The sequence below is a fragment of the Lynx rufus genome, unplaced genomic scaffold, assembly GCF_022079265.1.
Source record: "Lynx rufus isolate CCGP_SWC_20201006 ecotype Redwood Valley unplaced genomic scaffold, mLynRuf1.p SCAF_6, whole genome shotgun sequence".
NCBI lineage: Eukaryota > Metazoa > Chordata > Mammalia > Carnivora > Felidae > Lynx > Lynx rufus.
In genome coordinates this window covers 134,918,923-134,942,372 of record NW_025814878.1, presented here as the reverse complement: position 1 = coordinate 134,942,372, position 23,450 = coordinate 134,918,923, and the positions used below count along the sequence as shown (strand labels likewise).

The 23,450-nt window shown below is 40.2% G+C and overlaps 1 protein-coding gene across 2 annotated transcripts in view; it reads left to right on the top strand.

Moving 5' to 3' along the window:
- The first annotated feature begins 7,976 nt into the window (after window positions 1–7,976).
- NUP153 (nucleoporin 153) overlaps window positions 7,977–23,450 on the top strand; it is a 77,226-nt gene continuing 61,752 nt past the window's right edge. For both annotated transcript variants that reach the window (XM_047103103.1, XM_047103102.1), the window contains exon 1: window positions 7,977–8,182. In XM_047103103.1, the coding sequence (XP_046959059.1) occupies window positions 8,072–8,182 (111 nt within the window). In that variant the 5' untranslated portion in view covers window positions 7,977–8,071. The remainder of the gene's footprint in view (window positions 8,183–23,450) is intronic.

Here is a 23,450-nt window from a genome sequence, read left to right as displayed (position 1 = left end):
GTTGTTGTAGATTTTAGTGAAAAATGGAAATTCCTAAGCCTGCTGTTTACAGAAACTTTGGATAACTGATTACTTCCATGCCTTGATCCATAAATATTCACATGAGCAAATGTATTTATATTTGGCCTTGAGGAAGGAAGGTGTAGGTGAGCCTTTGAAAAATGACTTAAAAAATAAAATAAAAATGATTTTTTTTCTTGTAGTTCACAACTTTTAGGCCTTCCTTATTGTAGGAGTAAAGACCTCTGTGTGTGTTGTGGAAAGAATACTTTTGATGACCAACTTCAGAAAATCTTTAGACTGAAGGATCCATTTTTTTTTCCATTCGTAAATTTTGGAGAAAATACTGCATCTGAATACTGTGTTGACTTCATAGCACCTGTTTAAGAGATCGAGCTATTAGAAGTAGGTAATCAACTTAATTGTTTTTGTGATTTGTCAAGTAGAGAGCTGTTATTTCTGTTGTTAAAGTTTAGGAAAGGTGAAATCTATAGGTTTTACTCCAAGTTGTCTGACCTCTTTGCATGCATTTTGGATTTGGATGCCAACCTGGTACTGAGAGCAAAAGAGAATATTTGCTCTTAGAGTCCATTCCTGCTTGCTTTTCTATCTCAACAATGATTTTGTGAGTGTTTTGGAAAGCAAAAAGTGATAGCAATTCTAAGGAAGTAATCTGATATTTCTTTTCTCTGCTCATAGGCCCTGGTATTATGAGATGGTTTATTCTACATCCATGTTTTTTGTCTGTCATGAGTTCACTCTGAAAAGAAAATTTGTACAGATAAGGATATTTGGGAATTAGCAAAGTGTTGTTTCTTTATTTTTTAAAGTTTCTTTATTTATTTTGAGAGAGAGAGAGTGTGAATGGGGAGGGGCAGAGAGAGAGAACCCTAAACAGGGTCTATGTCCTCAGTGCGGAGCCCGACATGGGGCTCGAACCCGTGAACCGTGAGATCGTGACCTAACCAGAAACCAAGAGTCAGATGCTTAACTGACAGAGGCACCCAGGAGTCCCAAAGTGTCCTCTAAATATCTATGCGCAAGTATATTTCATAACTAATGTTTAGTTTCAGACCCTTAACATACCAGATGTGCTTTATAAGTTCTGGTGGCATGGTTAATTTTTTTAAACAGTGCTTTTCAAATGTCATGGGCATACGAGTCACCTGGTTATCTTGTTAAAATGCAGATTCTGATTGAGTAGGCCTGGGATAGCAGAGACCCTTTACAAGCTCCAGGGACTGGTGGTGCTGCTTGTCCTTGAGTAGCAAGAGGCTAAAAGACACATTTTAACTGGTAGGTTGTGCCCTTCCTATGGTGGTGATGTGGACATTTGGGTTGTCAACATGTTAATTCATAGAATGCTCTTGAAAAGAAACATCTTAATGAGTTAGGGTCTGATAAACTCAAGCATTCTCTGCCAATGCTTTTTAAAAATGAAAAGCCTTGGTACTTAGTGCAAGCAAATTGAGTTTTGCAAATATTAGAGTTTTACGTAGCTTGCAACCTTAGTGATGAGTTCAGTTTTTTTGATGTAACTGATTAATTATATTTTTAAAAATGAAACAAAGCCCATAGATTTCTTATAGAGGATGAATTTACTAGCATGTGTTTAGAATTCAGAGTGTAGAATTTTGGGGGGTGAATTATTAGGGCTAAGTTCTAGTGGTTAATACACCATAATGCAGTAAGCTGTAAGACAACTCAGTAAAATGGTGAAGTCTGATACACCATGTGAACAGAGGTGGTTTTACTGTTTTGTACAGTGACATATATTAGAAATCACCGTAGTAGGCTCTCAATAAATATTTTTTTAATATTTAGATTGTTTATAAATTGTTTATAACTATCCACTTCTTGTTTTAGAGTTGATCTCCATTGTTCATGTTCATTCTAGTTTATATTTGAAAATTAGACAGAAATGTGTAATCCTAGTTGATTCATTAACTGTCTTAACTGTTAGGATGGAATGGGTCTTCCTGAATTTGGTTTTTATTGCATCCAATAAAACTGAATTTCTATTTATAATTGGTAAGTTTAAAATATGCCTTAAACTATAATGGAATGTATGTAAACACATCTATGTCAAAGGCTAGTATATATTGACATAAATAGGAAGAGGAAAAATCTTACATGACACGTTAGAATTAAGTGACATAGGTAGTTAATCAAAACGTGATTATATTAGTTAATTCATTTAGTTTTAAGTATTACTTTATTCCCCAAAGACCGAGGACACAGTAAGTTAATGAGAGCATGATGTTGTACATCTTTAAATATCTTCTCAATGCTATGGCCCCTCTTCCTTAAAATACCTAAAAATACCTAAATACCTAAAAAACCCCAATAACTTCCTAGAATCTCAACCCCATTTTGGATTTCTCTAGTTGAGACTGAAGTGTAAAATGAATCAAAAACAAAAAAACTAGTTTCACCTTATTTTTCTATGTAATTCTTGGTAATTATCACATGAAAATGTGTGTAGAAGATCATAGAGATCTATCTAAAACTGCTCTCAATAAAATAATAATTTCAATAGACATCACAGCAGTACTTCATTTTGTGTTAAGATAAAATAAATGCGTAATTTCTAACTTATTTTTTAAAAGTTTATTTAGTTTTGAGACAGAGAGACAGAGCATGTGTGGGGGAGGGGCAGAGAGAGAAGGAGACACAGAATCCTTAGCGGATTCCAGGCTCTGAGCTGTCAGCACAGAGCCCAACGTGGGGCTCAGACCCAAGAACCATGAGATCATGATCTGAGCCAGGGTCAGAGCTTAACTGACTGAGCCGCCCAGGTGCCCCTGTAATTTCTATATTCTTATACTTGTCATCTCTGAATACTCCTTTGGACAGAATTGACTACCTTTTGAAGAATATATAAAGGCTGTTTTTCAATCTAGGCTGGGCTTAGACTATTGCATTTCATGTGAAATTAGTGGAAGTGTCAGCAGCCTCTTCATGTGGTAATTCATAATTGGCAGTTACTATATTGTATGGGGGGATAAAGAAGTTTCTTGGGGGCCGGGGGTGCTAGCAGTAACAGGCTTTTCATAAATTGAGATCTCTCCCAATATAACCAACCATTCTGGCTGAAAAAACTGGGTCCAGGTTTAAGAAAAGTGAACTTGGGCTAATCTTTGTTGAAAACTTGGTTATTGGGAAGAAATTCTTGTCCTTCTGTTGTCTTCTGTGAGTTTCTGCCACTTGATCTTGGATATGAATTGCCATTAGTTTTTTTCTCCTTATCCTTCACACTATTCTTTTGTTTCCATGATATACGTTGAATTCTATTGGTCTTGCTAAAGTGGCTCCTCTCTGAATTTGGAGGCCTGATTTATGATATCCCTTTCACTCAGGTGGCCCTGCTGATGTACTCTTCATTGCCATCCTACTGCATAACCACACGTCCCCATGCCACAATGGAGGTCCTTGCATTTTCAGGTGATCCTAAGCCACATATAGGAGTCTAGTCTTTCCAATGCTATCATAGCATAAAGTTGGCAAATATCCATTCTCACTATGCAGTAAGGCAGGACCAGTGTCTAAACATTTAAGTCAGTGTGGAGGCCATCAGAGAGGTTTCTAAAGTATGCCATTTTCCATTAAGGTAGAAAATCATTTTTTCAAAGAAAACATATTTTAAGTGGTAGATAAGTTTCTAAATTGGCGACAAAAATGACAGAGTGAGGGTAAGAGCATGGGCTTTGGAGTTAGGAGGAGGAGAAATCATTCAAATACTGACTCTGTTATTCTGAAATAATTTTTAAAATTATTTTTTATCCCCTCAATGCCCAGTTTCCTGATTTGTAACATGAGGATAATAGTTCCTCTAAGGATTGTTAGGATTACATGAGAATCTCTCCATAACATCATCATAGGGATTTGTTCATGATACTCTTGAATGCTTTATCAGGAATAAATAAATGAATTTGAGAAGTAATTAATTTGTTATGCACTATAGAAAACAAATACATGCAAGCTAGGTAAGATTATAGAAAGCAGTTTAGCTGTATTAATCAGTGTATTATTTATTACAATAAAATAGGAACAGTTGACATTGGTATGATTAGCTGTAGTACGTACACAATGAGTGCTATGTGTTAACACTGGTCCATGTGTTCAGGATCTGGAAATGAGAAAAAAAAAAAAATCCTTCATGGAGTTTAAAACCCGGGTGGGGAGGAGTGAGTTTCTCTTAAAATGCCCTCAATGAAACAACTCAAAACTTAAGATCACTTCTCAGAGCCACTGCAATTTTGTCGAGGTCTAAAGACTGACGGGAATAGAAGTTAATAAGAAGGAAAAGGATGAATACAGAAGATAGCTAGTTCATAACATACAATTTATTAAGTGATACTTTCCAATTCTGTGAACTACAGAACTTTATTGGGTTTATAGGGATTCAATTCATCATCTATAGAGATTGATTAATTGTAAGTGCTAAATAACAATTATTTCCTTCCTCAAAAGCCTATTAACTCCTAATATGGCTGGAATGATTTCAGGAATCCCTATTACCAGTCCATGTCATTTGATACTTTTTTCCAATTTATTTTTTGATACTTTTTTCCAATTTATTTTTTGATACTTTTTTCCAATTTATATATAGTCTCTGTTAGAGAAACGTTCAAGAATTATTCGTATGTTTGAATGCAGGCAGATTCTTTAAATTTTATAATCAGAAAAACTTTATTATAATCCATTCTCTTACTAGTAATTCCTAACCGAAGAATGAGTCCTGTACCAAAAATGCTTGAGGAACTCTAGGTTTGGGGATTGTCGCTCCAAACTGAATTTCAGCACAATGTTATTTTCAAATCCCAAACCTATGCACAAGAAGTTACTTCAACCTACAGTGAGGCTGATACTATTTCAGGGTAAAATTAGGCTGTAGGAAGTTTTGAATGCGAATTTCTCTTGCCTTTTATTTTTTCTTTGCTGTCAAGTCTGGTAACGTTTCCAATAACTCAGTAACATGAATGTGGGAATAATGTATTATTTTTCCCTTAAACACTGTTTTACTTCAAAGAAATAACTGTAAAATGGGGTAAATAGTGGAGATAAGGCTAAAGGGGGATGTGAATTTTTCTGTACTTCCTTAAATCTTACCAATTTTCAATTCTGAAGTTTCATCTTAGGTTGGCCCAGCTCTTTTGCATATCCTTTTCAAAGCTTGAATATGAAGTCTATCCCATGCAGACATCAAATAACGGGCCTCTAAGAAAGGGATGATTTTTGAGCCCCAGCCCGTTCACTCTCCTGTGCTGGAAATTCTGAGTCTGGTAGAGTGAAAAGGGAAAATGAGACATGACTACAGTTCAATCTTCTATATACACAGCCCAGTGAAATATTCAGGTACAGACTTTCCCTGGCTGAGCTTATTAGGAACTACTTGACTCTGCTTGTCAAATACCTAGTTAATAACTGTGAAAGAGAGACAATTGTATTTAAGAAGGATGAGGTGCTTCAGGGGAAGGAGCACGTCTACCTGACGAGTCTAGTGGGGAGTTAGTGGTAGAGCCTGGCACGGAGGTAGGACAACCAGGAAACAGAAGAGGAAGTAGATTCATTTTGTTTGTCATATTTGGCAACTTTTTATAGTCTTGGTGATTATGGTCAGAGGTGCCACCGAAAGCCATTTGCTCTATAAACCTATGCCTGATACAGCCTGTTTCCTTAGGTGCTGAAAGGTACTACAAAATCCAAGGTACTGTAAGTTTGGTTTCACAATCTGACTTACATGATTTATAAGAGTGATTTGAATTGTGCAGTTTGGTGGTGGAGATGGTATGAACATCTTAGAGTTAATTTGTATTTAATAGCTGGATATTACATGCTTTCTAAGTAGTTATTATGAGCTATATATATTAATCCTTTCATTAGAACCACCAACCTGTTGAGGTAAATATTCATTCTATTTGCAGATGAGGAAACTGAAGCTTAGAAAGAGGATCAGTAACTTCCCCAAGGCTACACAGCTAGTAAGTGATAGATTTGAAATTAAGTCTGTTTGACTCTGAAACTTACAACCTTTAAGATCAATTGTCTCAAATGGAGCACTAAACCTGTTTTTTTACAGCAGATTTTTTCCCTCATTTGTTTACTTGTCTCAACTCAGAAAGTTGGGTTATAGTTGTGGCTTTGGGTTCCCTGGGGCTGAGTGTCCTTGAGCACGCCACCTGAATTCTCTGAACTCCTGTCTGGTGGGTTGAGTGTGGGGGCTGGACCACATGACCAAGAAGCCTTTTCTTTTCTTTCAATTTTTAAAATGTTTGTTTGTTTATTTATTTATTTATTTATTTATTTATTTATAATGTTTTATTTATTTTTGAGACAGAGAGAGAGACAGAGCATGAGCAAGGGAGGGGCAGAGAGAGAGGGAGACACAGAATCGGAAGCAGGCTCCAGGCTCTGAGCTGTCAGCACAGAGCCCCGCGCGGGGCTCGAACTCATGAACTGTGAGATCATGACCTGAGCCAAAGTCGGATGCTCAACCAGCTGAGCCACCCAGGCGCCCCTAAAATGTTTATTTTGAGAGAGAGAGAGCACAAGCTGGGGGGGGGCAGAGGAGACATAGAATCTGAAGCAGGCTCCAGGCTCTGAGCTGTCAGTACAGAGCCTGATGTGGGGATGGGGGCTGGAACTCAAGAACTGCGAGATCATGACCTCAGCCAAAGTGTGAGGCCCAACAGACTAAGCCACCCAGGCACGCCCCAGCAAGCCCTTCTGACCATCAATTCCTACAATCTCTATTCTTTGTGGGATCAGTCTTTGATCCTAGCTCACTTACTCACTTTCCTAAATATAATGCCTTCTATTTGGAGCAATATATGTATACTTTTATTACCGGTAACCTACCACTTACGTCTAATGTGAGCTGCCTGCCTGTGGGTAATAATTGTAACCATTTATTGCAGTTCTTGCCTACCAGGACAGATACTACGTCCTCTGCATGAACGATCACTATGGTTCCCATTTTACGGAAGACGAAGCCAAGGCTCAGAAAGTTTTGACTTCTGCAAGGTCAAGCTAGAGAGCGGTGGGGCCAGAATTCTAGTCCTTGTGTTTGACAGCAAAGCCCTTACATGTTAATGGGACATTAATGAAACCGCATACATTTTTAAATTCTGCTTTAGGCTTAAAGATCACCAACATTGCTTTTTCAACCATTAAAAAAAATTTTTTTTATATTAGCTCCTGTCTTCGATTTTACTATCTGTTGACTTTCTGCCCGCTTTGCCAACCAAAGGGGAAGTTGAATGAAAAGAGGTTATTGTTTTTATGCTAAATGCCTCTGTCCAAGTCTAAGTTTACAGCTAAAAGCAATAAAAAAGACGGAGCCCGCGGCTTTGTGCCTCTGCGGTGATCCGAGGATCTCCTTCCGCGTCCTCCTTTCGTTCTTCCGCTGAACTACGCTTCCCAGCGTGCCGCGCGGCCGAGAGCGCGGGCTCGGCCGGCCCTCCCTTCCTCTTCGCCTATCACTCGGTCGCAGTGTAATGATGCAAACGCGTCGGGCGCTGACGAGTGACGGCGTTCTGGCTCGCGACCGCGGCGGCGGCCTTAGCAGCGGCAATAGGCGCAATAGCAGCGGCGACTGCAGGGACGACGACGACGGCGGCGGGGCGGGCGCTGTGCGCAAAGGGGAGGGGTAGGCGGGCGGCGCCGGCGGCTTCAACTGCGGCAGCTACGGCTAGGGCGACGAAAGAATCCCCATCAGCCGGCGGTCGAGTTAGGCCTAAACAGCGCCTGGAGCTGATCGCGTTGTCCTCTGCGGGGGATCTCCATAGAGACCGTGACATACACAGAGGCGGGGGTCCGCAGGAGGCTGCCGGACCGGAGCCAGCTCCTCGGCCTCAGTCGCCGCCACCGCCTTCCCTGCTGCCAGCGCGCATTTTCTCTCCGCTCCTGCTCGAAACCTCGCGGCTCCTGGTGTGCCTGTGCCCTACTGTGTGGGCAGCGAAGGCGGACTTTTGGGCTGGGGCCGGGCGGGGGGGGGCTCTAAGGCCTCCACCTCTGCCTCTCCCGCCCCCTTACCCGCCCCGACGCGGGAAGCGGCGGAGGCTCCGCCATGGCCTCGGGAGCCGGAGGAATAGGAGGGGGCGGTGGCGGCAAGATCCGGACGCGGCGTTGCCACCAGGGGCCAATTAAGCCTTACCAGCAGGGGCGACAACAGCACCAGGTATGGAACCCCGACGCGGTGGTATCTCAGCGGGTTCGGAACTCAGCGGGAGGGAACAGGCGGCGTGGGGCCCTGGTGCCCCACGTGGAGCGGACGCTAGGGCCCGAGGAAAGGCCCGAGCCAGGCGGCGGGATCTCAGGCCGCCGGAGTGGCGACGGGAAGTGGGCTGAGACAGGCCCATCTTTGCGGCACACACGTGTGGTTCGGGCCGCCTCTCCCCGATCTTCTGGGCCAGGGGCTTCCCCAGACAGGCGCAGGGCGGGAACAGAAATTCTAGGCCCACGTTGCGCGCATTTCTTTCGGTTTTGGCGGGGATTGGGGGGTTTGAGGGTATTACTCACGTCCTCTCCAGGGAGAAAGGAAGAGATGTGGCTGGAGGCCCATACGCTTGCTGTTTTCTAGTCTCCCGCGTTTCAGTTTGTGTGGGGAGGGGGCTGTCCCAGGCAGTCCGCTTCCGAGGCACCCGGGGGTGGGGACAGGGCGCTGTTACACAGAAAGTGGAATAACTTTGTTTCATGCTATTAATTAATTCCGCGTCTCCCCTGCCGGTGTCCTTCGATCTGAGAGCATCCACTTAGATTTTTTCCCCCCCTCTCCCTTAACCGGATAGTAGTTACCTAGGTCCTGGGGCATTTTGAAAGTCCCTCTTCACCCTTACGTCTTTTCTCCGCTGCGAGACTCTTCCCTCTCCTCTTCTATCCACTCCCTCCCCCCCCCCCCTCATTTTATTTTGGAGGCTAGAACTGGCTGTTACGCACAGTTGACCGGGACTCCAGTTCTGATCTCATGCACGAAATATTTTAATATTACGGGGCGTATTCTAGAAGTTTAAGGTACTTTTGACACCCAGGAATGTTGGTGGTCTTCTCATTAACCACCTTGTGCACTCATGGGTGTTTGAAGTATGAAAAGGAGTTTATCCTAATTGTAAACGATACATTTGATTTTGAGAAAATATTATTTTAAAAAACTTATTTGTTTATTATGGGACTTGAATAGGAAAATGTTAAAAAATTATTTTAATAAAAGTCATGTATAAAATTTGACAGTGAGGCTAAGGTGCAGGTGTGTGTCTTAAGGCTGTTAAACAAAAGTATGGGGAAAGGGTCTGGTAACTTGTTGCATCCTATTAAAGGTAGAATTCCTAGATTGCTTTATTTTGGATGATGGTGGTATTGAATATTTTAACATGTTTGGTGATGATGTTAAATTGTATCATTAAAACGCAAATTTTTAAAAGTAAAATAGGGGGGAAATTTTTTAATAGTAAAAATTGTGGTTTATAATTTTAAGTAGCTAATGGCTAGAAGTCGTGACATTACTTTTACCTCCCAGTAGGTTTCCCCCAGATGTATACAGAAAGGGCCGGTTTTTAAATTTCTTTGTGAGGAACGGGGTGGGGTATTGCAGGCAAATTTAAGATTAGAATTCAGGTCACACGCCTGGTCATTTAACCTAATCCTTTTGTAGAATGGAAGTTAGACACACATGCTTTCTGTTTCTCTTGAAGAATAAATGTCTTTGAGTTCTCAGATCTTCTTACAAGAAAGTTACTATATAAAAAATAAGATGTTTTAAGTACATGTATTGGATGATCTGGACAGAGTTTAAAAAGGAGTTAATATATTCCAGGTGGCAAATGTTACAATCACAGCTTATTTTTAAATGTACTTAAGATAAACTAATTTGGGGGACATGATGCCTTAACAACATAATACTTATGATCCAGATTGCCTTAGATCGGATGTGATTTTAGGCTGTGTAGTTTTAAGACCTTGATAATTTATCTTTTCCCCTTATCTAAAATACTTCCAGCTTCTTGCCTTAGCCATTTGAAAACTTTTTTTTTTTTTTTTTTTTTTTTAATTTTTGGGACAGAGGGAGACAGAGCATGAACGGGGGAGGGGCAGAGAGAGGGAGACACAGAATCGGAAACAGGCTCCAGGCTCTGAGCCATCAGCCCATAGCCTGACGCGGGGCTCGAACTCACGGACCGCGAGATCGTGACCTGGCTGAAGTCGGACGCTTAACCGACTGCGCCACCCAGGCGCCCCTGAAAACATTTTTTTAATGTTTATTTATTTTTGAGAGAGAGAGAGAGAGCGAGCGAGCGAGAGCGCGCGCGCGCAAGCGCACACTGGAGTGTCAATGGGGGATGGGCAGAGAGAGGAGGAGACACAGAAGCAGGCTTCAGGCCCTGAGCTGTCAGCACAGAGCCCTATGTGGGGCTTGAACTCGCAAACTGGGAGATCATGACCAGAGTTGAAGTCAGGCGCTTAACCGACTGAGCCACACAGGCACCCCTTGCCCTAGCCATTTAATTGAAAAAGAAAATACATTTTAGCTTTTGAATTGGGATTAAAGATGTTTGGGGGTTTCTTGATCAACACGGCAGGTGTTACTTAATATTGGCAGAAAACACCAAAGAAAAGTATGCAGGAGTATACAAATGCTCAATTTTTAACAATCTAAAAATAAAAACTGTCCTTAGTCCTTACTGGAACTTTTGTGGACTTGTAGACTGCCTGCTAGCTGTCTGCTGTCTTACGTTGTCTGTCACCTCTATGTTTTGCAGCAGCTGCTGAGTCATCATGAATAGCAAGGAGCTTCATGACATGGCATGTTTTATACTAATGTTATTTGATTAAATGTCCACGGGTTTCTGGGCAAAAATGAAGTTTTGGGTTGTGTAGTAGAGGGTTGGAATAAGAACGGGAGGTCTGGCACTGTCGTGGATGTTTGCCATCGCCTGGCAGGCCAATTAGCTTGTGCGGTCAGGCAGTACCTGCAACTTTTGCGTGTGTTCATCTGACTTGTAATTTCCTGTTTTGACTTCTCAGTTAGCTCTGCTAAGATACATCTAAAGATTACATTTTTTTCCTTTTAACTTCTGATCTTTAAAATGCCATCTTGCTTGAAGTTTGGAGACAGAAATCCGTTTTCTGACTCAACTAACTGAAGGGCAGTTACTTAAAGAATTATAGAAGCAAAAATGAAGAACAGCCCTGAATAATATAAGTCGATCATTTTCACTTGCCTTCTGTCCTCCTTAACTCAGCCCAGATGCATTTAGGAAATGGTGTCATTTTTCTAGTTGGGAGTGAACAGATCACTGAAAGAAGATGTGGTTAGTTTTTGTCCCCGCTTCAGTCGCCTTTCCCACTTCTTGTGCAGATTGTCAGGCCCAGGAAGTCAGCTCTGGAGAGATCAAGCTTTTCCTAGTAGTAACCACAAAAAACCTGAGCCCATGGGCAAACCAGAACCTTGCCTCTGGAAGAATCTACTGCCACCTCCTGGTGAGAGGGCACTATTTATTTTTGCCCTTTTTTGAGGGGGGTGTGCTTAAGAGGTTTTGTCTTCTGGTCTGGAGCTGTGGGAATCCACTCATTTTATCTACCTGGATATAGCTTGTCTTCCAACAAGTTTTTGCATTTAGCTATTTTAGAAAAAGGAGGGAATCCCTTTATTTAGTAGCTTAAATCGGGAGTCTGCAAACTTTTTTTTGTAAAGGGCCAAATAGTAAGTATTTTAGGCTTTATTACCGCAAGTTGTTTGTTTTGTTTATGCAGCCCTTTAAAAAATGTAAAAATCATTCTTAGCCTGGGGCTTGTATAAAAACAGGCTGAGAGCTGAATTTGGCCCACAGACCATGTTTTGCCTAACCCTGGTTTATATGATAGTTTAGGTTTTTTTGTTTGGTAGTTTCTATATGATACTTTCTCCCAAGTATGCCCCACTTCCAAGTATGTCCTACTTGGGATCTGATGGCTAAAGAGTATTCTCAGTTTTGAAATGGAAGGATATTTAGACATCAAGTACTTATTGCAGAATGTACTAAGTAGTTTTGACTTTAATTTTATCTTTACTGCTTTGTCTTAGATGTTAAATACTATCAGTGGAAACAACTGGAAATAGTTGATAGGGAAAAAATAATGGAATCAGAGTATCTGGGTTTGAATTCTGTTCTGCCAGGATTTGGACAAGTTATTTAAATTCTCTGCTTAATTTATGTGTCTGTAAAGTGAAAATTGTTGTGAGGGTTAAATGAGATTAGTAAAGCTCTTAGAGCAGGGCGTGGCATATATAGTAAGGACTCACTTGAAATTGTTGTGATTAAATACAGCCTTTTTTAAAAAAATATTTATTTATTTTTGAGAGAGAGTGAATAAGCAGGGGAGAGGGCAGAGGGCAGAGAGGGAGACAGAGAATCCTAAGCTGACGGTGCAGAGCCCAACGCGGGCTTGATCCCAGGAACAGTGAGATCGTGACCTGAGCCGAAATCAAGAGTGGGGCGCTCAATCCCCTGAGCCACCCAGCTGCCCCTAAATACAGCCTTTTGATATAAATGTTTGTCTTTGAATTTTGCTGCCTCTCAGTAGGGTTTTTTTCCTTTATGTACCCAACCTCAAGCTTTAATAGGCTTTTATTGGATTTAGGGACTTTTTACTAGGTGATGAGGCCAAACTTAAACTTATTGAATACTTATTTTCGAACATGTTGCCCTCAAGAAATGCCAGTCATTTAAGTGTATAGGAGAGTAAATCCAAATATTAACTTACTTAGTGCATAGTAGGTTTTTTGTTGGTGATGGGAGGCCCTTGTATGTGATATTTTATCAATTCACTTACCAGTGTTTGAAGTAAAATGAAGACTTCGGTCTGATGTTACTAATTAAAACCATTTTCTTTAGGCACAGAATATTATTAGGAAGATGTAATGACCTCATGTTTTCAAAAATGGTTTTATTTGTAGGCAGTTAGCTTATGGCCCTGGTTGCAATATATTTTTAAGATTCTTCTGTTTTGGGTGGCCTGATTTAAAGTCTTGCTACAAGATACAATTTACTCTGTTTGCTATCAGAAACAGGATGGTAGAATGCCTTTCCTGTGTATAGATGTTTCAGTTTGCTTGATTTTGCTTATCTTTTTCATAGTGTGATTTAAGAAGTAAACTCTTAAATCCCGTTTTCAAATAGATTATTTAAGAAAAGTGACAATATCTTGTATAAAACTTTTAGTGGGTTAAACTGCTTTGGTCTTTATTGGGTTTCCTATGGCTAGTTTGAAAGGTCTTTTAGGGATTCCTTTTCTTGTTCTTGTTTGATTACTGTTAATTATCTATGAATACCACCTCTATAATGTGGAACACTAAAAATAAGAGACCAAGTCAGGTCATGTTTCTCCTTACTGCATTAGGGCAGACTTTTGAAGGACTTTTGAAATTTGTGGCCAGTTGTAGTTAAAAAAATTTTTTTAGCCAGAATAATTTTTATGCTCGTGGTTTTTTTGGCTTCATTTCTTGAAGTTGAGAAGAGAAATGGAAAAAGTGTGGATTTTAAGTGGCTGTAAGGATTTGGACTGTGGATGGGGAAACCTTGGCTGCTGAATGACTATCCGTAGGTTGTAAAATAGGACAGATAATAGCTTAGATTTGAAGGTTAAATTCAGATTATTGAAACCAGATTCAGTATAACCATATTAGATTTTGAATACTTCATTACTTTTTTCCCTTGTGGAAATAACTGAGTGTTAAAGTTAGGTGTTAAAATTTAGTAATGTTAGAATAGATATATTACAAAACTTGAAATAACTGAAGGATTATAATGGCATCTAGATTTTTACTATTTAGTGTTTCAGATGTTTTTATAATTCGATATTCGTTATTTTATTTAAAAAATTTTTTTAACATTTATTTTTGAGAGAGTGAGAGTGCGCGCGAGCTAGTGGGGGAGGGGCAGAGAGAGAGAGAGAGAGAGAGAGAGAGCGAGCGAGCGAGCGAGCGAGCGAGCGGGAGACACAGAATCCAAGGCAGGCTGCATCCAGGCTCTGAGCTGTCAGCACAGAGCCCAGTGCCAGGCTCGAACTCACGAACAGTGAGATCATGACTTGAACCGAAGTCAGATGCTTAACGGACGTAGCCACTCAGGTGCCCCATATAATTAGATATTCTTTAAGTCTTATGTGAAGTCTTGGGTTCTGTAGCCTTTGTTCTTCTTCATTCGGGCTTGGAGGGAGCAAGGGGGAAAACAGGGAAACTACAACATAAGACTTTCAAAAAAGTTTGGAAAGGTGACACAGGAGTTCAGTGGGTAAAGAGAGTGTGCACAGAACCCTGAAAGAAAACTAAGTAAAAGCCAGTGACAGGTATTAACAAAATAAAGGCAGCCAAAAGAGCAGATAGAAATGAAAACAGCGGTGTATTTGGGGCAATAGGGGCTCCAAAACCCTGAAACTGAAGATGGATTATATTTGGTATTTATAGTTAGGGACCCAGTGAAGTTACCTGAGAACAGGGATTTTATAATCTGAATACTACTACTATTTAATAGAGGATAACATGGAGAAAAGAGAATTTAACAGAACCAAAGTCAAGAAAACTAAAACCTAATAGGAATAGAGAACTTTATATAAGGAGAGGGAATGCTGTATAGTAATGGTGAATTGGCCACGTAGGAGGGATGTCTCTGGTTATTCTAAGGTTACAAATTGGTGAAAAGATACATAGGAAAAGAACGTTTTTTTCATTACAAATGAGTTCTGAATTAGGATGGTAAAAGAGCCTTGCCCCACCTCCACCGTCTTTCATTAATCCTTGAACTCAGGTTAAAAATAATTCGAAAAGCTAATATAGTCACAGTATCTTACACATTGAATGTGCTTGATATGCATTTAGTGTTGAATTGAATTTACTTCTAGCCTCCAAATTATTTGTTGTAAATATCAGTGGCATTTTTGCCATGTTTTGCCAATTTTTGTCACATGAAAATCCCTGAGTTCTTAGAAAAAAATTCAGTCAGTTTAACTAGTCCAGATTTAAAGATTCACTCTTTTAATCCTTGATACAAGTTCATTACTTATGATTCTCTAGTGCAGACTTCACTTCAGGGTTATAAGGAGTATTTTTAAGATTTTGATGCCCCATTTGTTCTGTTGATTTTTCTAAGCCCTTCATTAATTTTGCTTTCTTTGGCTACCTTTCTGCTTTTCTTCATTTCATTGGGTGTTATTTATCATTCCAGAGGATGGTTCAGTTTTCCCGTACTCTTGGCTAGCTTCACAAGTTGTCTTTTTGGAGGAAGGGCTACTAGTGTAGCAACAAAAATAATATTTTCTTTTTTTGTTTTTTTTTAATTTTATTTTTTTAATTTACATACAAATTAGTTAGCATATAGTGCAACAATGATTTCAGGAGTAGATTCCTTAGTGCCCCTTACCCATTTAGCCCATCCCCCCTCCCACAACCCCTCCAGTAACCCTCAGTTTGCTTTCCATATTTAGGAGTCTCTTCAGTTTTGCCCCCCTCCCTGTTTTTATATTATTTTTGTTTCCCTTCCCTTGTGTTCATCTGTTTTGTCTCTTAAAGTCCTCATGTGAATGAAGTCATATGATTTTTGTCTTTCTCTGACTGGCTAATTTCACTTAGCATAATACCCTCCAGTTCCATCCATGTGGTTGCAAATGGCAAGACTTCATTCTTTTTGATTGCCAAGTAATACTCCATTGTATATATATACCACTTCTTTATCCATTCATCCATCAATGGACATTTGGGCTCTTTCCATACTTTGGCTATTGTTGATAGTGCTGCTATAAACATGGGGGTGCATGTGTCCCTTCGAAACAGCACACCTGTATCCCGTGGATAAATGCCTAGTAGTGCAATGGCTGGGTCATAGGGTAGTTCGATTTTAAGTTTTTTGAGAACCTCCATACTGTTTTCCAGAGTGGCTGCACCAGCTTGCATTGCCATCAACAATGCAAAAGAGATCCTCTTTCTCCGCATCCTCGCCAACATCTGTTGTTGCCTGAGTTGTTAATGTTCGCCATTCTGGCAGGTGCAAGGTGGTATCTCATTATGGTTTTGATTTGTATTTCCCTGATGATGAGTGACATTGAGCATTTTTTCATGTGTCGGTTGGCCATCTGGATGTCTTCTTTGGAGAAGTGTCTCTTCATGTCTTTTGCCCATTTCTTCACTGGATTATTTGTTTTTTGGGTGTTGAGTTTGAGAAGTTCTTTATACATTTTGGATACTAACCCTTTATCTGATATGTCTTTTCCCAATATCTTCTCCCATTCTGTCGGTTGCCTTTTAGTTTTGCTGATTGTTTCCTTCACTGTGCAGAGCTTTTTATTTTGATGAGGTCCCAGTAGTTCATTTTTGCTTTTGTTTCCCTTGCCTCTGGAGACGTGTTGAGTAAGAAGTTGCTGCGGCCAAGATCAAAGAGGTTTTTGCCTGCTTTCTCCTCGAGGATTTTGATGGCTTCCTGTCTTACATTTAGGTCTTTCATCCATTTTGAGTTTATTTTTGTGTATGTTGTAAGAAAGTGGTCCAGGTTCATTCTTCTGCATGTCGTTGTCCAGTTTTCCCAGCACCACTTGCTGAAGAGACTGTCTTTATTCCATCGGATATTCTTTTTTAAATTTTTTTTTTTTAACGTTTATTTATTTTTGAGACAGAGAGAGACAAAGTATGAACAGGGGAGGGTCAGAGAGAGGGAGACACAGAATCTGAAACAGGCTCCAGGCTCTGAGCTGTCAGCACAGAACCCGATGCGGGGCTCGAACTCACGGACTGCGAGATCATGACCTGGGCCGAAGTCGGCCGCTTAACCAGCTGAGCCACCCAGGCGCCCCTCCATCGGATATTCTTTCCTGCTTTGTCAAAGATTAGTTGGCCATACGTTTGTGGGTCCATTTCTGGGTTCTCTATTCTGTTCCATTGATCTGAGCGTCTGTTCTTCTGCCAAAAAATAAGGTGAAACTATTACACCAAGAAAACGTATCACTTATTTTTGGATTCTAGAATTACTGAAGTCCTTTTTAGCAACTTGTCATAAGATACCTATTTTTTCATGTTTATATATTTTTGAGAGGGGGCGGAGGGGAGGGGTAGAGGAAGAGGGAGACAGAGGATCTGGAGTGGGCTTGGTGCTGACAGCAGAGAGACCGATGTGGGGCTTGATCTCACAAACCACAAGATTATGACCTGAGCCAAGGTTGGATGCTTAACCTATTGAGCCAGCCAGGTGCCCCTTTTCACGGAATATTCTTACGTGGGTATAAGAGGTTGGTTGAGCAGCGCAGTCGTGGATAAATTAAAACTGTGCATCAACTGATCTGTGTACCGTACAGATCTGTTGTCTGTCCTCACAGAGTTGATGCTCTAGTGGAGTGGATGGACAGACTAATTATCATTCTGTTAGACAAATTGCCATCATAAAGGAAGTACAGGGTACTGTTGGTGCATATAAGGGGTGACTGGCCCAGACGTGAGGGATCAGAGGTTTTCTGTAGGTTTCTGTAGGTTTTCCGATACCCAGGTATAATGGTGGCAGTTTTGCCTACCACTGAAGCCTCTGAAAGTCTAGAAGTTAGTCCGGTAAAGGAGGACTTGCATATTCACTCCTTAGTAGACCTTTACTCAGTGTACCTCTATTTCCCTGTCGGGTTTTTTTTCCTCTTGGTATCATAAAGCGGTCTTTCTTCAGGTCCATATAGGAAGCTGACGTGCCACATTTCCATAAAGACCTGAAACATCTTCTCTCAAGAACTCCTGAAAATGTACACCTTCTTTAGTAAAAGCATCAGAGGTGCTTTTTCTTCCATAAGAAAACTATTTCTCTCCTTTTCTCGTTCCCTCAGCCTTTCTCAGTTTTCCACTTAGTGACTGAAGAATCTAGTAGTTAAAAAAAAAAAAAACTTTTTTTGAAGTTTATTTATTTATTTATTTTGAGAGAGAGCGTGCGCCTGAGCGGGAGAGGGGCGCAGAGAGAGAGAGAGAGAGAGAGAGAGAGAGTGTCTCAGGCAGGCTCCACACCGACAGCATGGAGCCTGATGCAGCCTGATGTGGCGCTCGAACTCAAACCATAAGATCATGACCTGAGCCAAAACCAAGAGTTGGATGCTTAACTGACTGAACCACCCAGGTGCCTCTGGTACTTCAGAACTCTTAAAAAAAAAAATTGCCAGGCAGGAAAGTATCTCTCCAAGTCTGTTTGATAGTCAAAGTCCCTTAGCTCTTTGTAGTCTCTCCAGTTCTGAGCATAATCAGATTTATATTTTTCCTAGCAGTTTTTAAAAATTGTAATATCTGATAGCTGGTTATTAATTGTAAAGAAGTGGAAATAAAACAGATGCAAAGGTAGGCTTTTATGTTTACTGCTTGTTTGATTTTTCAGAGCTGATATTATAAGGTAGATATTTACAAAATTGGTATAAAGGTATGATAATATTCCATAATGAGATAATCATGGAAATAGGGTGGTCTTTTAGGTAAAACTTTATGTTGTAGTTCAACTTACCGGCCAGCTATGTTTTCCGTAGCCTTAATTGGGAACACAGTCTTTGAGTTTTAGGTGATTTTAGTACCCTGGTTCTCAAACTTTAATTTGCATAAGAATCACCTCAGGAGCTTGTTAAAAGACATTTGCATTTCTAACTTGCTCAAAGGTGACACCAGTGCTGCTGGTTTGAAGACTGTAATTTGAGATCCACTGTTTTAGTCCTTGTATAGTGACTAGATATATAAGCTACAGAACAAAGGATTGCACATACATTCCCATCCATTCACATGCACACACATATGATTAAAGAGGAATTTTTAAAGTTTTTAATAGTTATTTAAGGCTTATTAGATTTCGTATTTATTAATAAGTTTACCAGAAACTTAGAAGGCATGTGCCAAGGACAGTACTGTATTTAAGACTTTGCCCTTTTTGTTTACTCTGTCGTAGTTTACCAGAAGTTTGCATGGCTAGGTCTTTGCTTATGTAAAATACCTATCCCCTTCTGCTTTGCTGCTTTATTTTTGTTCATAGCACAGAATCACCATGTTGTTTTCCTATTATATTTACTAAGTTCTCGGAGAGCAGGAACTTGTTTCTGTTGCTCCCCACTGTTCCTTGCCTGACATGTAGTGTGCCATCAGTAAGTATTGATTGAATGAATTGAATGAACAAAATAACACCTGCGTTTACCTATATAAGTTGGATAACATTCTCAAATATTTTACAGAGATAAAGATTGGACTGAACTTTTGAGTATTATGAGTGTTGTATGTGTGTTCCTTTGTTGATAAGGCTACATGGACTTTTTCATTTTCATGTTCATTAGAAAAAAAAAATTAACAAGTAGCACTGCTTTATCAGTTAGGGGGCCCTGCAAGAAACCGTTCGTTCGCTCCAGATGTTCAACTGAAATATCTTTAAGGAAGAGTCTGCTTTGAGATACATGGGCGGTTAAAGGAGTAAATACTGGCAACTAGCAGTAGCGGGAGGCTGCTACTCTGCCGAGGGCTGGAGGGATTAAGGAAGAAATGGTGTACCTGGAGTGCAGGGGGTGGGGCCCACCTGGCTGGAGCTGCAGTGTTAGAGATGGGGCCCTTGATCAGAGAGGGCGCGCAAGCAAGAATTGTCTTCTCTGCATTCCATGAATATCTAGTATCCCCTAGTCTCTCATATGCCATTCCTACCAGAAGCCAGTTTGGTGGGACAGCCCATCGAGAATGAGTGAGGGAAGAACAAGTGAAGACCAGTACAACATCAAATCTGTGATTTGATAGATTGTATTGTGTAGGAAGAGCTGAATTTATTTTGGAGAAATGAATGGATAGAAAAAAACCCATTAATAATAGAAGAGGTAAAAACCATGGCTACAGTTGGGGGAATGACTGGGGAAATAGTTCTAGAAGTAAGCTGCCTTATGTTCACAGTCCACTGTAAGATTTGTTTTTCTGATTAATTTTAAAATATCTTATGAGGGGCGCCTGGGTGGCGCAGTCGGTTAAGCGTCCGACTTCAGCCAGGTCACGATCTCGCAGTCCGTGGGTTCGAGCCCCGCGTCAGGCTCTGGGCTGATGGCTCAGAGCCTGGAGCCTGTTTCTGATTCTGTGTCTCCCTCTCTGTCTGCCCCTCCCCCGTTCATGCTCTGTCTCTCTCTGTCCCAAAAATAAATAAACGTTGAAAAAAAAAAATTAAAAAAAAATTTTTAATAATAAAAAAAAATAAAATATCATGATATATCTTAGTTATTGTACGACTAGTGCTCCACATACATAAGTTTTCCAGATAACTGTTAGGAGATAAGTATACATAATTTTTATTCCCCTCTTCAGAGGGACCTTTTCTCTAAAATGTATTGTAATTTCTTGAAATGCATCTAATTTCCGAGTCTCTTTAACTAGAATGGTGGCTCTCAAACTTGAGCGTACATTAGACTCATTTGGGAGGGTTTGTTAAACAGGTGAGCCTGTTTAGTAGGGCTGTGGGGCAGGGCACGAGTTGACACTGAGATTACCGGCAAAGGGACCACACTTTGGGAACCACTGTGCTAGAGTATACTGAGCTTAATTGTTGTTGTTGCCTTAGGGGTCATTTACCCTACACAGGTATGTTGAAGTTAGGGATGCTGGTTTTTTATAATGATTCCAGGTCAGTTTTATCACCTGCGTTTCTTGTTTCTGCCAAGCTGTCCGTGCCGTCCCTCATCGTGCCATCAGTAAGCCCTCTCTCACTGTAATGTTCTTACACTAACGCTGCTGTGGGCTGTGACCAGACACATTGGTTAAATTTTGGTTTAGAAAAAGAGAAGGATCTAAGCAAACTTTAAGAGCTTTGGTGAATGAGCTTTATTTTATCCATTTTGACTGTTCAGTTTTGTTTGATTATTCTCCACAATACCTAATGCTGCCGCATAAGTGACCTTCGGTGAATGATGGTGTAATGTTGCTGTTCTGTACTTTCTTTTTAAAAAAATTTTTATTTATCTTGAGACAGAGAGAGTGGGGAGGACAGAGAGAGTGAGTGAGTGTGTGTGTGGGGGGGGGGCAGAGAGAGAGAGAGAATGAGAATCCCAAGCAGGCTTGGGGCACGGTCAGCGTAGAGCCCAACTCAGGGCTCGAACTCACGAACCGTGGGATCACACCCCCGAGCCGGAGTTGTATGCTTAATGAGCGGAACCACCCAGGTGCCCCTGTACTTGCCTCCCTAAGTGAGTAGGGATCACAGAGGATCTCTGGTATTTTTAGTAGCCTAACACCTTAGAAATTCACAAAAAAATTATTCTACATTAAATTGTTGCTATCACTGCTTCAGGTAACTTACTGCTTCTATCAAGTATGTGTCTTTTTTCAAGTCTTATTTAAACAGTGTTACGTTTATATTTTGTAAGCCTATTCAGATCTTTTGAAATATGTAGGGAGGTGGTAAATAAATATTTAAGTATAGGTAATAAGTAAAATAATAAATATTATGTATATTTTTATAAATGCTAAATCCTGGATGTAGATAGATAATCCTTCTGAATAACTAATACTGAGTTACAGTACTGAGAAGGGGAACAGTGAATCTGTGTTTCCAGTAGTGAGTATTTTATAGGACTGTTGGCTTCATGTGTTACTAGAGAGCTTACATTGTTGTAGAGTGGTTCAAAATTTCTGTTTGGAGAATACATGGAAAAATAATTACATATTTCCCAGTGGTTAGCTATACTTTTCATACAGTAGAGAAAATATTGTTCAAGTGCCTGTATCAGTCTTTTCTGTTGACGGGATTTTTCAAGGGTTCTTTGTCTTGGGTTAGCTTTCCGAGTAGATTTATCTATTCTGCCGTGATTTTTAACTATTGTTTTTTGTACCTGCCAATTCATGTTTTTCCTCCTGTGATTCTTTCCCTGAAGCCCCACAAATGGTACTTTATGAAGAAATTGTTGCCTAAAATTGGTTATCTCACCCCAGTTTGTTTCTGCTGGCTTTTTCTTCCTCATTAGTAATAAAATTATCAGTATATATTTCTGTTATATTTTGTAAATTGTGAAGTACTTTCACTTTATTTCATTTGATTTTCATTATAATTCTCTCTCAGGTAAGAGTAGGAAGGGTATTATTGTTATTTTACCTAGAGTAAATCAAAGTACCGGGAAGTACTCAAATTTTATCCTAGGTCCTATCAATCCCAAAGCCCATCCTTTCACTTTATCCTAGATAAACCATAGTAGTTGTGTTTGTACCTTAGGTAAGTTACTTTAAACTACACTGTCTCTCTTCGTCCGTAAAGTGACATTATTAATGCCAGCTTCATAAAATTATTGTGAGGATTACATTTAATATGTCTAAACTGCTTAGAACAGGGCCTGGTACATAGCAAAGCTACAATAAATGTTAATAATACTGTTGTTATACCACACGTTTTTTCTCCCTTTAAAAGTTGTCATAATAAAGTTAATTCCTCAGATCTTCCGACAACCTTTGATGTAACAGAATTTTCCCATCAGAAATATCTTACTTGCTTTTGAGAGAAAGAAAGAGCGCGTGCACGAGTGCTCACAGGAGAAGGGCGGAGCGAAAGGGAGACAGAATCCCAAGCAGGCTCCGTGCTACTAGCGACACAACCCCGCTCAGGGTTGGAACTCACAAACCAGGAGATCATGACCTGAGCTGAAATCAAGAGTCAGATGCTTAACGACCAAGCCAACCAGGTGCCCCCAAAATCTTAGATTATTTATTCAATTTATTATGTTGGATTAGTTATGTTCCTCCTTGTCTTAAAAAAACTCATATTTATATTCAAATTTTTTATCTTTCTTAATGTGCAATAAAACAATTGCAGAAACTGTTGAAGGTATTGTTTATGTTGCTTTTTTTTTTTTTTTTTTTTTTTTGCAGTTTTATACCTTTATTTGACAATCAGCGATTAGTTCTCATCCACATTAACTGTCTGTAGATTTTTGAAAGTGGTGACAGGTACATAGATAACCAGTGTATTGAGCTTGTTTGGTGAATCTTCATCCTTGGTATGTTTTCTGACAACTGCACATGGATACGGTATGGCACATTCCTCATTCCTTTGGTCCGGACACCTTTGTTGACCCTGGTGTCAGTGCATACATCTGGAGTTCCTATCTCCTTCATGGCAGATTTCCAGATCTCTGAGTGCCCAAGGAGCACACTTCTTGAAACTCATTCCATGGATGCTCTTACGAATATTGATGGTGTATTCTCTGGTCACTACCTTTTTGATGGCAGAATGGCCCTTCTTTTTTGCCACCCTTCCTTGAGGAAGCCATTCTGCCAGGTCCTGTTTGGAGAGGAAGTGTTGCTTCTTTTAATATGCTGGAATCAAAATGGATGCCTTTCGCTGGGATTGTAACATTTTAGTGCATTATCTCATTACTTAATCTGAAATGTATGGGCTTATTTGATGGCCTGTTGGGAGTTTTTTTTAATTGTATTTTTTTAATAAAGTATTTTTTTTAAGTGTTTATTTTGAGAG